At 33.2% G+C, this 16,535-nt stretch overlaps 1 protein-coding gene across 1 annotated transcript in view; it reads right to left on the bottom strand.

Annotated features, from left to right (window-relative positions):
- LOC125062849 (inhibitory POU protein) overlaps positions 1-15,774 on the bottom strand; it is a 31,421-nt gene extending 15,647 nt beyond the window's left edge. Inside the window, exon 1 of the mRNA XM_047669045.1 lies at positions 15,515-15,774. Coding sequence (XP_047525001.1) covers positions 15,515-15,637 — 123 coding nt within the window. The 5' untranslated portion in view covers positions 15,638-15,774. The remainder of the gene's footprint in view (positions 1-15,514) is intronic.
- Between the last annotated feature and the right edge of the window lie 761 nt (positions 15,775-16,535).

Raw genomic sequence — 16,535 nt, 5'->3', positions numbered from 1 at the left:
TAGTAAGCCGATTCTAGGCAATCTGGAAAAAATAACTGACACAACTAATACGAGATTCTTGTATAATTTGAATTTGTAACACTTTTTGTTGGTCTGACTTAATTATTAGTATTTATTTTTTTATTTATAATGTTAATTTTTTAGTATTTCACATGTTTATGTACTAGTATAAGTAATTACATCAATAAAGGCTTTTGGCTTATTAAACTAGCTTCAAGGACACAAAAGTTGTTTACACATCTTAGCTAGAATTAAAAATTGCATAACCTGTCTAATTTACGATATATGATATATTAAGATATGAGATAATAAATCAAAGTAAATCCTAAACAATTTGTTACCACTGCCATGAGTGACGGTGGTGAAATCGCGTGCATTTTACCGGAAACGATTCTTTCCCCAAACGGTTACCGAGTGGTGACCACTAGCACGTGTTACTAATTACAACCACTCAATGAATTCTAATCACACCATCATATTCACAACAGGTACCAGAAAATATAACTATTAAAAATGATTCATAATTACGATTGATGAAGAATATGTAAAAGAAGAATCTACCAGAACCTACGGTGCACCTCACACTTTCATACCGGGTTGAACTATACCGGGAAAACTCTTCAGAGGCAAAAATTTAATTATTTTTGAATGGTTTTGTTTAAATATCACCCCTTTTCTGTTAGAAATATTTGATCCAGACGATTGGATAAGTGCAGATTTAGAAAATATTAGTTTTATAAACTTATTCCGTGAGGTACATTATGACATTATTAATGTAACTCCACGTTTTGTTTTTATTCGGTTTGAATTGCGGTTTTACCACTTTAATGCATTTTTTTTAAAGAAAAATCTACAAATTACAAAACTTTGTCTAAAGTAAACATTATTATCTAATAAAAATAAAGTTTACAGTACTTACCTCTACCAAGTGGTGTTATAAAAATCCGCTCCGTATAGCATAATTAGCGTTATCGACGTTTTTAGACTGTTTGAACTATAATTGAGCCTACATCGAGAAATACCGCAGCCGTTTACAAAAAAATTCGATCGGTTTTCCTATTGCTATTGGAGACACAAAGTGCGGAATGAGAAACGAATGAAAACTCTATAAGGTAAGTGAAAATATGATGAGAAAACTAAACTTGGATGAGTGTAAAACTCAAAATATATAACTCACAAACAAGTCCACAACTGTGTAATTTGCAATAAAGTGTATTGGCATAACAAATAATTATATAGAGCCAAGACTTTAGGTCTATATAATTATTGATTGCTATTGATAAATTATTTACGTGTATAACCCATATAGCTGATATCGACTCTACTTAAAACAAGAGCTATTCGCGATTTCAGCAATGTGAGTTTTTGTCGTATAGTTAATGTAACCTAGCCGCATAGGTGTAAAGGATAAGTACAGGTGGTATTACAAGAATAATTAGTAGATAATTAATATATTTTTTCGCCAAGATATCTAAAAATCGTAGAATATATAATTGATAACGAAATCATCACCTATTTTATATCTATATATACTAGTAAGAAGAATACGTACTTTGTGTACATACTATTTACTATAAAAGAACTTTAAAAACAAAAGAAGATCCGCAAATTAAAAAAAAAGAAAATTGCTTATAAAATTAACAACCGACCACTTCTGCAAGACTTCCTAATGTATCGACCTCATTTACTTTGAGAGACCTTTCAAAATATGTTGGCGATTTTATATTATAGAATTAATAATTTTGCTTTTATTATGACGATGTAGATAATGAGAATAATTTGAACTGAACAAAACTTTGGTGGTTCCGTCTTAAAGATACACAAGACGTTCATTCCAAAGAATGTCTTATTTTATGTGTATTAAGGTTTATTTTCGTGAAATTAATTGATAGAAGGGTTGACGCTCGACATAAGGAAAAGCCTGTATCCCTCTAAATACATAGCTGGAGGGTTGAAACATCAAGGCTGTATTTTACTCATTGCTGTTATAACCGATGCAGTCAAGAAATTGGTACTTTAAATAGAAGTGGAAAATTTACATTTTACATTCCTTTTGATCGATAGGAAAGCCGTCCTGTAATCTATTCAATTTATTCCGTTGCTGTTTATGTGAAAAAATGTTTTTATTAAAATAGATTTAATTTGCGATCGCTTAAGTACCAAGGTTTTTTTTCAAATACGTCTTTCGTTTAATACTAAGTTTAGCAATTTGACTTTTTTTTTCCTTACTTCAACATACCTAGTTTTTTCTTACTTCAACAAAAAATACTCCCAATGAAATAGTCTACGTAAAATGGAAGAATAATAATATATGTGTATGTTACCGACGTTCCAATACGAGAACTTGTCAAAAGTATAAGTTTGTTTTGACATTTCGTTGTCATTCAAGCCCATGAGTGGAGGAGTGAGGGTGGGCCGCCGTTTTGTGATGTAAAACGTATCACAAAACGAGTTTCGTCTGGTTAGATGGTTCCAAAATTGATTGTATCTTCTATGTCATGTGACTAAAGGCGACAATTTCAGACAAGTCATCGTTCCGTCTTTAGTTTTACATACTTAACCTCTACCCTAAAGGCCGATTTACATTATCATTAGTGTTTAGGAGAGTGCTTTAGGATAGTACTTTAGTTGAAACATGTAAACGCTACTTGCTTTAGTAAACGCTACGCTAAAGAACTTGCCTTTCAAGTTGTACTAAAGCACTCTCCTAAACACTAAGATAATGTAAGTCGGCCTTAACACGCGAACGTTATAACGCGAACACATGCTTTGACCATTGCTTATTTCGACTATAGATGACAAATCAATATATAAAATAGCCGTTTATCCAGGTACGTGACTAGCCATGTGAACCAACATGTGCTGGCAACCTGGGCCAAGTAAAACAACGACGGTAATAACCCAAAATGACACCGCCAATTTACTGCCGCACGGCCCCAATCGATACCGCTTGTACATTTGAAAGGGTTGGCTAATGACAGTTCTCAAGAAAATTTCAGTATTTACTTTATTTCTGACACCAAACCTAAATAATATTTACACACATGTGTAAACCTATACATATGTTAATAGATTATAATGGCGTTCTTTGTTATAATAGAACCAACGTTTCAGAATGCACATGAGATTTTATGTTATCAATTAGATAATTTCTATTTCTAATTAGGAATTCTTTGAATAAAAAGAAAAGACATTCGTAAGTAAAGTAGATAACTATAAGTCTAAAGCAATCGATCGTCTTGGATTCCGAACCAAGCCGACAGGTTATGTGTTTCCATCGCGGGCCAATCATAAAAATGATTGCACGCGTAAATTCTACCATAAAATGTTGATACGATAATATGCAACCGCTCCACGGCTCCGTGATTTTCAAGCTTTGAATTATTTTCTACATTTTTATTTAATATTTTTTCGTTTAATGAATTCAGTTATGAATATTTGATCACAAATCAATGGGCCACGTGGCTGAGGGGTTTCTGATAGGTATCGCGCGGCATCGCGTTCGATTCCCGTTCGGCACGCTAATAACAATTAGAATTAATTTGTGACCTTTCGTGATTTGTGAGGATTTGGCCGGTCAATATAATGTGTACTATGATATCTCTCTGTTAGGTCAAAGAATATCGGAATCACGGTATTGACGTGTTTATGAAACTTAATCGCAAGGGAGAAACGGATAATCTATTGCAGGGAACAGAGGTACATACGTAGAACCTTATTATAGCCAGTAACAATAGAGGCTGAAGCCGTATTCATAGTATAGTGCATATCCCTCCCGTGGGCTCCAAGTTAATTTCAAGTTTACGGAGCACCGACGTCGTACTCTTAGTTATTAAAATGCTAGACTCTCGGAGCTTAACAGGTTTTGGGAACTGTATGTAGGAAACTTTAAGCGTATTCCCAACACTTGTAACGACAAATTACAAGCACAACTTGAAACTGTTGAGTAGAACATCTACGTCCTTATAACACAAGGATTAAATATAAAGTGTTTGCTATCATGGTTACGCTTTTTACGATGAAATCATGTTAGTAATCTTTAGTGCATCTATACTAATATTATAAAGAGGAAAGGTTTGATTTTTTGTTTGTTTGAAATGAATAGGCTCCGAAACTACTAGACCGATTTCAAAATTCATTCACGGTTGGCAAGCTACACTATTCCCGAATGACATAGGCTATGTTTCATTTTCAATAAAAATTAGGGATGCTTACTAAAACTTGAATAATAATCTAACCCAAGGTGTAAAAAATAAACAAAAAAACTTCTTTCAATCGTGTGCGCTGCGAATACTATTAATGATAGAACGAAATGATGCAAAACAATTTTTCAGGACACAACATCTATAAAGAATGTCCCGCAGCATGTCTCTATCTTTTATAGTTACATCACAATAAGCGTCTTATCTTAAGCGCGTAAAAGCATCGTAATTTTTTTAATTAAAATACCACCCGAGAAATGGCTATTTATTCGTACCTAGGTATTGATCCTTATCAAAATAATTACCAACGTTTCACATAAGCTACAATTGAATGGCATAACCACCAAAAAAGCATGATGGATTGGTGTTCTCCTGCCGTTTCTCTTGAATAGTTTACTACTATGTAATATAACAAAAATCTTAGCCGCAGCAACGCTTGGCCGAGTCTACTAGTATTTAATAATAAGGCCGCAAAACTTTTACTCCTGCACTTACACATTAACTTTAATGTTAGTTAAATTCTATATATCCTTGTTACGGCGCACTTCAATCTTTTAGGATGTCTGACATCGTAAAGGTTGGGAGATAGCTGTGTAATGATTTTAAAACATGATACCAACAAAAGAAATCTTTTATTACGGCATCATTCATGGTTGTCATAATACTTACTAAAGTGTGTGAGTTTATTAATTCACACTTTTTTAAATTCTATGATGGTCTAAGATCCCGATATACAACGACCTTCACCGAGATGCTTGAAACGTATTTTTTTTTAATATTAATTAAAATACTCTGGACTGAAATTTGCTAGGCAACCCATATGGATTATATTTATTGACATATTAAATTAAATAAAAATACGTTTCATTAAATAAGCATCTCGGTGAAGGTCGTTGTATATCGGGATCTTATACTATGATTGACGGATAAAACTTCGAGTTTCGAGCATAAACTTTTTTATACAAAATTTCATACAAAACATGAAAATTAGATGTATATCAGGTAAGAAGTAATTTCTGTAATCACGAACCACATAGCCTACATATTTGAAACGGAGAATATAATTTAAATATCATACGAGTGTTCTGGTTTAGCTCAATAGGAATTATTAATGTAACAACAGGTCAACTATACTAGAGAATACTAATAACAATATGAGAATTTCAAATCTAGACCTCGGTGACACAAAATTGCTTCAAATCTTTTGATGTATGCAAGTATCACGTGACAAATACTTAAACACAATTGGCTCAAAACAGCGATATGATACTGAAAACTAAACCCCGACTTGGCTCAGGAAAACTTTAAAACCTATGCAGAAATGCATGAATAATGGATCGAACACACTTGTCGAAGCAAGTCCAACCATAGGCACTAAACTGGATTCCACAAGGAAAAAGGAAATGCCCGAAACTGTTGTGGCCGAAGCATGAGAGTTACTTGACGTAACATGGAACTCGCACTACGTTGCTCATCTATTTATTTAGTGAAAACAATGTTTAATGAAAACGCTGATTCTTTAGCGATTCGGTTCTAAATCACTGAGTATTTTTATTAGTATCAAGCTTGCGCAGATATCTGACCAAATGAGCACTGGTAGGCGCGAATGGACAGATATTTATAGAAGATTGTGTACTTACATGTCTGCAAAGAAATTTTTTATTGACAAAAAAATACGAACCCGTATCATATGGTATCACTGGTAAGCTGGTATTTCTAAAAATATTTAATTATTGTGTTTAATCAATTGAGATTAGAAATTTGCAAAAGTAAATACTTTAACTATACAACCACTCTTTAATATATGTTAAGCCTGATTTTATTAAGTTATCCGGAACAAAAAGTTCTATATTATTTTTTTAGACAAACAACCTTCGACGGAAGGCGTAAGGCCGTGTTTAGAGTGTTGCTCGCGTTGAAGAATGACACATAATTTTTAATAATTATAATTTATGTAATGAAAAGATGTGGCACAATAGAGGTACCAATTCAAACACTTTGAGCTTATTTCCGGGCCTCGAGCAGCGAACGCCACCGCCGCACAATACGGCGGGTCACTGAATATTTAAGTCGTAGTTAGCGACACATTCCGAGTTAACTTGTGGTGCAGTTAACTCATAATTGAGTGTGTAACGTTAACCAAATTGTTAGTTTTCTGCCCACACATATGTTACCTCGTATTCTTTATTAAGAAATGCTTACGAGAAAACTATCAATCATACTGCATTATAAAGGTTCTTGTTTATCCAATACTGGTAACTTATAATTATGACATTTGTACGAGTTGTGTAACTGTGTCATTCGGTTTTTATAATTTAACATGGTATGGGTAGTTATTGTGTTTAATAAATGAATACGTTAATGGTTGTAATGTAAAGGCGATTTAAAGGTGTTTAATAAAAAACGCTCATTTATGGAGCGGCAGACGTCGAGGTGATTCGAATGGAATATCGTATTCTGCATCGACGACCGGTGATGAAACTCAGCTGCAGTTATTAATCCGAACAACAACTCTGACTAGTCTCCGTGGTAAATTAGGCAACACTTAATAAAATAATAATAAAAACTTTATTTATGACAAAAGGGTTGTGACAAAATTCATATAGGTACCTATCGCTAGTCCCCACACTAGCTAGGGAGGCCCTGTGTTGTGGGTAACTAGAAAACAATTATTAAGTGGTACATGTTTGAAACAGTTAAAAAAGATAATTATAAAAAATACAAAATAATAATAAATTTAGTGATACAAATTAAGTGAATGAGTGTGTATGCGCATGTATTTGAGAGTGTAGCTGAAAGTTGTACTGAACTTATTGCGGACAATTTTCATTATAAAAAATGAAAAGGCATTTATTGTTTTAAATACGAGTAGTTGTCTTAAGTAAGATGTCGTCGATGGCTTAGTGCACCTAGGATTTTAATGATTCAGACTCGAGACTTAGCGCTAAGTACTCGTATTGGAACTGTTGGATTTTGACTTACGAGCGTTAAATCTCAGCTCTGAATATTACCCGAAAATAAATATGAAATAAATTTTACTAAAATGGAGACTAAAATCTAGGTTGTAAAATATTAGTAACAAAAGTATGATAGGTTACGAGCTAGAGATCAATACAAAAAGAAGAACCGAAAAGGAGCTTTTAAAAAAGAACCAAATAAAAGCACATGCCACACCACCAGCCCACGCAGGACGTACGGAAATTCATTAACAATGGTTAAAAAACAGCAAAAGGTTTATTTTTTGTACCTTTATCGGTCCAAAAGTATGATTCAGTATGCGAAAGATTAAAGAAATAAAATAATGTTTCGCCGCGAATCAAAAGCAGACTTTTCGGGTTACGCGTCCCTCATAAATCAGGACGGTTAGCTTGAAAATAAAAAAAAATAAAAAAAGAACTTTTAGGAGCACATTTGCAAAACTTCGACGAGGTAATTTTTAACATTTGTTATTACAATCAGAATGAAATATATGTATTTATAATAAGTATTTTTAAAATTTGTATTGTTCATAGTAGTTATTGTTATAAACATTCTACTATGCTATTAATCATAATACAAGTTAAAAAACGTTTAAGTTAGTAAAAGTTTTATATAAATATATAATTACGTGGTTAATTTAATTATTTTTTATTAATACTATAATATAATAATGTTCTTGCATAGTGTAAAGTTATATCTAAACAATATATATTATTTATCAAGATACCTACATAACGATACATTTGAATATTCTGAAATACGATAAAAGAATCCTCTGTACCAAATAGAAGTTTATTTGCAGATCAAAGGTTTCAATACATGCATTTTCTTTTTATTATAATAATCTTTCCTTTTATGAACGTAGACGTTACTATATAAGTCGAATAACAATCGTCCGTGGCCGCTCACCCTCGTCTATGTTTTGTTTGCAGTCGGTCATGAGAGGCATCGTTTGTCCTTCCTTCTCGTGAATAATCCTCCATGTGCCTGTCTCACAGTACACTGTGCTTCTCGCCTCCATGAATAAAACAAGATAGCACCGGCTCACACTACCTGTCTCATTCTGTGTTGCAAAATACGCTATACGTCAAAAAGAGATGGTTGTTGATCCGAAGCAGAAATGCAATAAAACCTTGTGCCTATACGTGAGATTTGCTTCTATATTACAGGGTATAGCTATCGAGCTATACGTAGCTGTTTTGTTTTATTTGCTAAGCAGACGGTTTGCGCACGTGTTAATTTCCGCTTAATTTCGGATAATGACGTTACTTATTTCATTTACTCTTAGTAAAAATCTGCGGTTTCGTTTCGTTTTGAATTTCAGATACAGAGATAATGGCGATTTTAAAAGAGGATTATCGGAATACATTTTTCTTTTTGAAAAACAATGTTTTTATGTTTCGAGATTGTGAATATATAATGTTGTTTGTGTAACATGAAGGATAAGTAAAAAAGCAACAAAACGAGTTTTAACTGATTTTAAAGGTTTTAAATTCTATTAAAGTTTTAAACTTAACAATTTCGGGAGTAATTTGGAGAAAGATTTTAATTCAAGGGATGAAATATTAATTCTGTGTTCTCAGGGCCACATTATTAATATTTTTTAGTAGTGTCACCTCAGTGTGTGTTTATGCTTAAACAACAAATGAAGAGATAGATATCTTACCTCGAACTTGGCTATATATGTACATTGTATGTATCTAACAATTTGTATACTGCGTACAGTTCTGTGAAAGTCGCTGAGACCGACAATTTTATCATAGTTATATTAGTTACAGATGTGAGATGATTTCCGTTAATTCAAAAAATAAATAATTTTGACTATAATATTAGATATATTACTGTCAAAAAAAATTCAATGTATTCATTACTAATATTATAAAGAGGTAACGTTTGTGTGGTTGTAGAGGTAATCTCTGGATCTACTAAACTGATTTTTAAAATTAGTCACCAATAGACAGATACGCAATTTGTGTGTGTCATATTTTAACGCGATGAGAAAATTGTTTTTCACGGTAGTCGGATTTGCAAAGTACCTAAGTCTGTAAAATATAAGGTCGTAGGAAAGTTAAGGAACATTTTATTCCTTATACAAATATTTCATCACAAGCGTTTATTTTTATATTTATAATATCATAGCTTTAAAAAAGTAACGCGGTCATCAATCCAGTGGTTTTATTTAAAATTGTATAGAGAAAATAAATCCTTTTTAAAAATAGTGTGTTAAAAATGAATTAGGAAAAATATTGTTCTCTTGGATTAAACAAAAGTCAGACTAGAAAAAGTGCATTATTTTTGAAAAACCGACTTGTTCCTGTTGTATTAAAAAGTTAGCCTGTTTAAGTGAAGTAAGGAAAATCATTTCGCCGTATTTAAGGCTGTATCCACATTAAGCTCCTTGTGGATACTTTTATTAAAATATACATTGGTGAATTGACAATTTCCCGAAGCACCTTGTTCTGTAACCATTGTATTATTTTTAAAAAGCTCTTCGCTGTAAAGCTGAATGCCACGTCCATACAGGCATTATCACTTGTTTATAAGTCAGTACATTTATTTGTATGTTATATCTTATTCATCTCTTTTCTTTTTCATGTGTTCTTTCCTTCGCAGTTTGGCGTCTAGGGTCATTCCTAAGCGTTTAGCCGTATTACCATATGGAGTTTATGTGTCGGTAATAAATAATGGTCTGTACTGTATCGCTCGAGTAGTAAAGTCGACATGAACAGATTTGGAATGGTTCAGCCTTATAAGCCACCAAACTGTCTAATCAGTGATAGAATTATAGTATTTTGTGTAATTTCAATGGCTTTTTCATAATTGTCCCTGGTTGACATTATTGCACTATCATCAGCAAATGTAGCTATAGTACTGTTTTGGGGTTTTGGTATGTCACATATGTATATGAGGTAAAGGATCTGCCCTAATATACTTCCTTGTGGTACTCGAATTAATTTCCATCAGTTGTGAGTTTGAATCTTCGTATTTTGTATTGTCGAGGTAAATACTTATACAACTTATAAATCTAGCTTTCGTGCCAGACTTCGTCAAACGCTTGTGCGCGACCTCAAGAAATATAGTTGAACAAACTTTTTTCTCTTCAAAAGCCTGCTCTATGATGTTAGTAATCCTATGAAAGTGATCAATAGTCGAGTGTTTTTCTCTAAATACAAATTCATGATTGGGTATAAGGTTTTTTTGTCTGTTTGTTTTTTTATCTTCTTATATTGGCTTAAGCCTTTTTAGTAATAATCTCTCGAATAATTTGGACATTATAGGGAGTCGGGAGACAGGTCTATATGAACTTGTGTCATGTGGTGGTTTCTTTGGTTTAAGAACCATGATGACTTCTGTTATATTCCATCATTTTGAAACGTATATTAGCCTAAACGAAGTGTTAATGATATTTGTTAATTTTACAATGCCATTTCTAGATGTTATTAAATCATAACTTAGTAATTTTTTGGATCGAAGTTTTACGTCACGATCTATTACCAATTTTATCTTCATCACATCTTGTTCCTGGTTATTCCAACTCTCACTCAGGTAGATTCTTTCATTGTGCTGAAACGTGTTATAGCAAAAATTTCGGTTTTCTCTTTGCTTCTTCTTGTCCACTGATTTTCGACTGTTTTCAAAGAAAATTCGTGAACAATTGGTAAATTTTTTGTCACTTGTAGTATTTTCATGGAAGTTTATCATTGTCTTATCACAATACAATACAATAAAGATTTTTGTTAAGTTGTTAAGTATCTGTTCTCTTTTCTTATATTAGGCATATTATACCTCCAGTGGCTAAAAAGTCGTGGATCAAACGCAACTAGGGGATAGATGAGATCATCAGCTGCAAAAAATTGTTTTACGGGAGGTCCTTAAACTCAACCCCTGCAGAGTTATAATTTATTTTGCGTTTTTATGAAAAAAATGACTTTTTATACTGTATCATTTTTGTGCGTAGTAATATTAGTTCTCTTTTAAAGAACAGCGACATTCACAATAGGAATAAAAGAAATAAGGGAAAACTTTTCCAGCCGTCTTACAGGTTGCAGAAAATAAATACTTCATTTATGGGCCTAAGTATACGCTGCTATAACATGATTCCTAGTGAAATATTGGAACTGCCTTTAAACAGATTCAAAACACATATCAAAAAAATCTTAATGTGTAAAGGTCAATTAACAATTAAACACAGTCAATGACTACCTGGAAGATAAAAACGCTTCTAATTATATTCTTATAATTTGATTTGTTATCTTTGAAGTGTTATGAATATGTGTGTAATGGTGAATGTGGTAAATCACAGAACAGATTTTTATTTTTTTTACTTATGTAACTTTAATGACGATGTGGTTTATGACATTTTCCTTTGAATAATTGTAATGTAAAGGGAGGGCAAAACTTGCTGAGTTTCTTGCCCGTTCTTCTCAGAACAAGGCCTCCTGGTAGTTTTGCGAACGGATGGCGTAGTCCTGCTCTTTCGTGAATTTTGTAAACGTTGTTGACATTCATAAGTATGCTCTAAGAAGCATCTAAATTGAAAAAACGTATTTTGATTTTGATTGATTGATTTGATACTAATTCTTATCAATACATCCTGGTTCTTTTTCATAATATCCACTAGATTGGTACTGATAAGTCCTTGAGTTAGACATGCTATTTATAGTTGTTTATTGAAGTTAATATTAAGTTAAACGATATAAAAATTTCTGATATCACAACTTTTTGTTTACTTCGGACCCCCCTGTGAAAAAAAATACTCTTCATCAATTTGAAAGCCCTTCCAGTTGTTTTTTTTTGTAAAAAGAATATATATTTCTTATATTAATTTGTTTATTCCTATATTTGCTTTTTTAGGGTCTCTTTCAATGTGATAGGCGAATGAGCGGACTTTATATTTAATCCATTTTCAATGTCAATATATGTTGTTACACTATTTTTATATACAAAAAAGTCAATTGAAGCCGGTTTCCTTTTTGGATAAGTTGACCATTAAGTTGGATTACCTGTTGATATTACATAGCACTGCATTACAATCGCTTTAAACGGTTCTTTTCCTTTTGATGTGATCAGCCTTGAGCCCTAATAGGTATTCTTTGCATTGAAATCACCTCCTAGTATGAATCCTAAGTGATGAAACAATTAAATGTATCGATCTCTTTTGATGGAGTGTTTTGGTGGGCTATATATGGCCGATATTACGTATATCGTTTGATTTTCATTTCTTCGTTTTTAAAATATGAGTGGTGTTTAATATTGTCTTTAACTATTACAGAATAACCTCCTCTTGCAGAATTGTAAGGATGTATTGCATTAAGTTAGATATCCATTTAACTTGAGATATGAAGCATATACCAGTGTCTCTACTGTCAAGAACAACTTGTAGCTCTTGTTGAAAGAAGGCGAAGAAGTTTAAGAAGGCTTTTAGCGTACCAGGTCATAATTTTCAGAATGTTGGTCGTTTTTGGGCATTAAATGTAGCATTTTTATTGCTTATATTATTTTGTTCTAAAAACATATTCTTTTGTGGAAAGCTTCTAAGCATTTTGTATGTTTGTTATTGTTTTGTTTCGACTTTTTTGGCTTCGTTACCAACTCCGCATACGTAGTACTGATCTGATTATTAGCAGATGTGGTCAATGCTTGCTTGTGTTGACATGTTTGGTTAGATTTATGTAATTTTCTGGTTATCGTGGGTTTTATTTGTTTAATATTTTTAATTCCTTGCATTTCTTTTGCAACGGTATACCCTCTGTAGCTTGCAGGAAGAGTTCCTCCGCAGTGTAATAAATAATCACTTTGAAAAACAAAACTATACCAAGGTTTAGAATGGAAGTACACCTCATCATTTTGAAATGACAATACTGAGCGCCTTTTTTGGGTAGATTATTTTATTAATAAAGTTAATAATGTAAAAATATCATTCCTTAGGTATGCGGCCTGGTTCACACCCCCTACGTGTAGGCGAGGTAACTTTTTTGCCATGACGCGAATAGAAGCCATAAAAGTTTGTTTGGTGACAGTACTTCAATAATTTTCTAAATATTTCGCCGTCAGTAGCGTTTATTCTTCCACATTGGTCATTTGATTTTTTATAGAAAAGTTGTCGTTTTCGATCCCCTTAGACAAAAAAATTAAAAAGCCTTGATAGCTTTTTATTTCACCTAATATTATATATTAAGCTTAGATAATACTAATATTACCTAAACTTAAATTTATTTAGGCGTTTGTGAACAAACGATTAATATTACAACGATTTTAAGATAATTGTTTTACCAGCTAAGGGCCGGTATATTGATAATGCAAACATATGTACAAACATGATATAATAATGGAATTATGTAATAGAGTGTATAATCTATTCAAATAACAAATTACTATACGCATACTTTGTACGAGTTTTTGTTCCATCGATATAAATCTTTTTGAAATCATTGAGGTAACGCACTTAGATTTAAGTACCCACCACTACCCAAAGATAACTACAATTTCGAGAGGTTATCAAGTGCATTGCCGGGCTTTAGGCATGCAGTATGATTTTTGTTAACGGTCTTCTAGGTCTAGAAAATATCTATATCGTACTGGTAACGTTTTAGAAATACCTCTCAACTTGTTCCGTAAAGTGGCGGTGCACGTGTAAAAGCTTAAATCGCTAAAGTGCAACCAGGTGTTGAAGTGATAGATGGAACAGCCTGTATCATCCGATTATGATATCTGCAGGTTTCCATTCTTATACAAGTGGCATTTGCTGTTTGAATTCAACTATATTTTTGTTGCCTTTGAGCATATTTTTCCAAGAAGTACTCGTAGCGAGCGATCATATATATTTTTTATTTTATATTTATCAGATATATTTTTGTTGCGATGTCTATATAAAGCATAAAAGCTGTGAGTACAATGTTCCCTAAAGTCATACTTGTAGGTTTAGTATAGTAATGGTTGTTTTAATTTATTGTAGTAGTTTTTTTAAATATCTTAAGAGTCATAGTATCTGAATACAACTTAAGAATATAATATAAAAATATATTACCATTCATAGAGACTTCTACTGTATTAAACAGTCATTTATTACTACTGTTTACCTATAATGAAGTCTAAACAAATTAAAATTATAATTTTTGATTGATGTTTATTAAACTCATCAAAATCCTTTGATTAACATACTTATTAATGCAACTTAGAAAAGTTATGTATTCGTTTATTAACTGTAATAAGTTTTTAATAGAAAATCTGTAATTATAATGTTAATAAGTCGTTAACTGTGCGAATTAAATATGCATATCGTGTTATAATTGTGTGAGTTGAGGTGTGAACTGGAGACTGTCGAATCCCACTTGCATCCAAGGATGAAGTGTAACCTGTGAATGAAGTCTATTAATATAGTCCCTAAGCATAGCTTTCAATGTTTTACTTGTAGTCAATGTATACTAACGAACATTGGCTAACTGTTTATATAAGAATTTGTAATAATATATTTATCTAATTTTTATAAACCTTTCAAAGTGGCTGGCTACAAAATTACGTAGCTGCGGCGCTACGCGTAGCAAACGCTTTTCCGTAGCCGACGGCCTACGGATGAATTTCAGTATTTTTAAAGTTTGTTAACTAAATATGTACTCATATCACTAGGTACAAGTATTACAAGAAATAAACTCGTTATTAAATAATCAAACGAGAGAATTAACGGAACATGAAAAATAAGAATTATTAGACTTGTAGTTATTTTTAATTTAAAAATATTGCCTTCCTTCAATAACCATCTTAAAAAGAATAATGTTTTAAAATCCTATAAAAGTATAAGACCAATTGAAACATTTAACTTCAATAAAAGTGCGCGCCCGTCGGAATTTCATTGCTGCAGCCGTCGCCGTTTCCGTCGGTAATAACAAGTTTGTGTAAACGTTGTATCGTTTAACTTTTATTAAAAATAAAATTATCAGACGCTTTCAAAGTAATGATGGCTATATGTTTATAGGAATAATGAACATTTAACGATACATCAACTTTTATAAATAAATGAATATTTGAATAAATGTCGTTCTAATAACTCGTACTGTTACTTTAAGACGTCCTTAAACTGTGTATTGTTTTAATTTTATGCAATATTCGTCCTTACTGAATATTTTAATAACATTGAAAACTATGCAATGGGGAAACATAACAAATTCGCTTATCGTACAAATGTAAATGGAGCTCCATAAATCGCATTGCAGCAAGCTTACATTAGACATAAACGCGCAGCAAATTGGAATGTGTGTTTGTTCTGTTGTGTCCTTGGTGTTGTTTGACCGAGTAAGTTATTACTTGGTACCTGAAATATATAAAAAAAAACTCACCGAAGGGTTGGGTACACATCGCCGCGGGTCGGAGGTGCGGTACGTTGGGCTGTACCGACCAGGGAAGCAGCCCGGGGGTGCCATGAGACCCCCACCGGACTTCATCTTCTCCGGTGAGTACATGGCACATGACCCCCACGGGTCGTCCTCCAACTTCAACACCTTGGAAGGTGAGTGGTACTGCCGGTCGAAAATTTTGGCGACTTTATCGTACTTCGGGGTTGAAAACGGCGACGCGTCGCCTCGACCGCTCGCTACGCCGGGTGATAACCGACTGAGTAGGGTGCCGCGTGACGTCACACTACTCTAGCTTACTCTTGTGAGGGAAAACGCGCTGCGGGAAATTATATTGTTAATCTAACTGTATTTGAATTGGTATTATTTTTTTTGATCTCAACAAGTTTTGGTGCCGTCTTTTTTATTGAACAATTTTGTTTACTTAACACTTACATTTATTTCTTAATTTTTATGACTTAACTTGACTTAATTTGGAATTAGTACAAATACTTTGTACATCATTCGCAATCAAAGTCGAATTGAAATCAAAAATTTTATGTACGTTGGAACTCGGTTGAAATATTTATTTACAGTACACCTAGTCGTCGACGTGACTTCAACATAGGACTGACCAAGGAGGTTTATAGACAAGGGTTAAGTGCAGCGCTAGTGAAAGTAGTAAGCGCTGAGTTGGTGAGAATGCGTCATGGGCCACGCCCTCGCCCCTCTCTACTAGCCCTCCTCCAGTAGCACCTCGTCCCTCTCACGCATGTTTACGTCGCCGCCGGCGGCTTCACGATTAACTGAATTATTTAATTGGTCCATTCACTTCTCGTGTCTGTTACCTTTTCACGCTTCAAACTCGGAAAGATTGACGGATCGCCCGTGGTGCGATTGGCATAACCCTTAATTATGCCTATTTCATAACAAATGAACTAACTGGCATGTCACATCATGCCACTGATCGACGTATGTCATACACCGAATGCCACTAAAGCTTATAAACTATTCGATGATCTGGCAC

This window comes from Pieris napi, chromosome Z, assembly GCF_905475465.1.
Source record: "Pieris napi chromosome Z, ilPieNapi1.2, whole genome shotgun sequence".
In the NCBI taxonomy this organism is placed as follows: domain Eukaryota; kingdom Metazoa; phylum Arthropoda; class Insecta; order Lepidoptera; family Pieridae; genus Pieris; species Pieris napi.
Note: the sequence above shows the minus strand (reverse complement) of the source record. Positions and strands in the feature narration are given on the sequence as shown.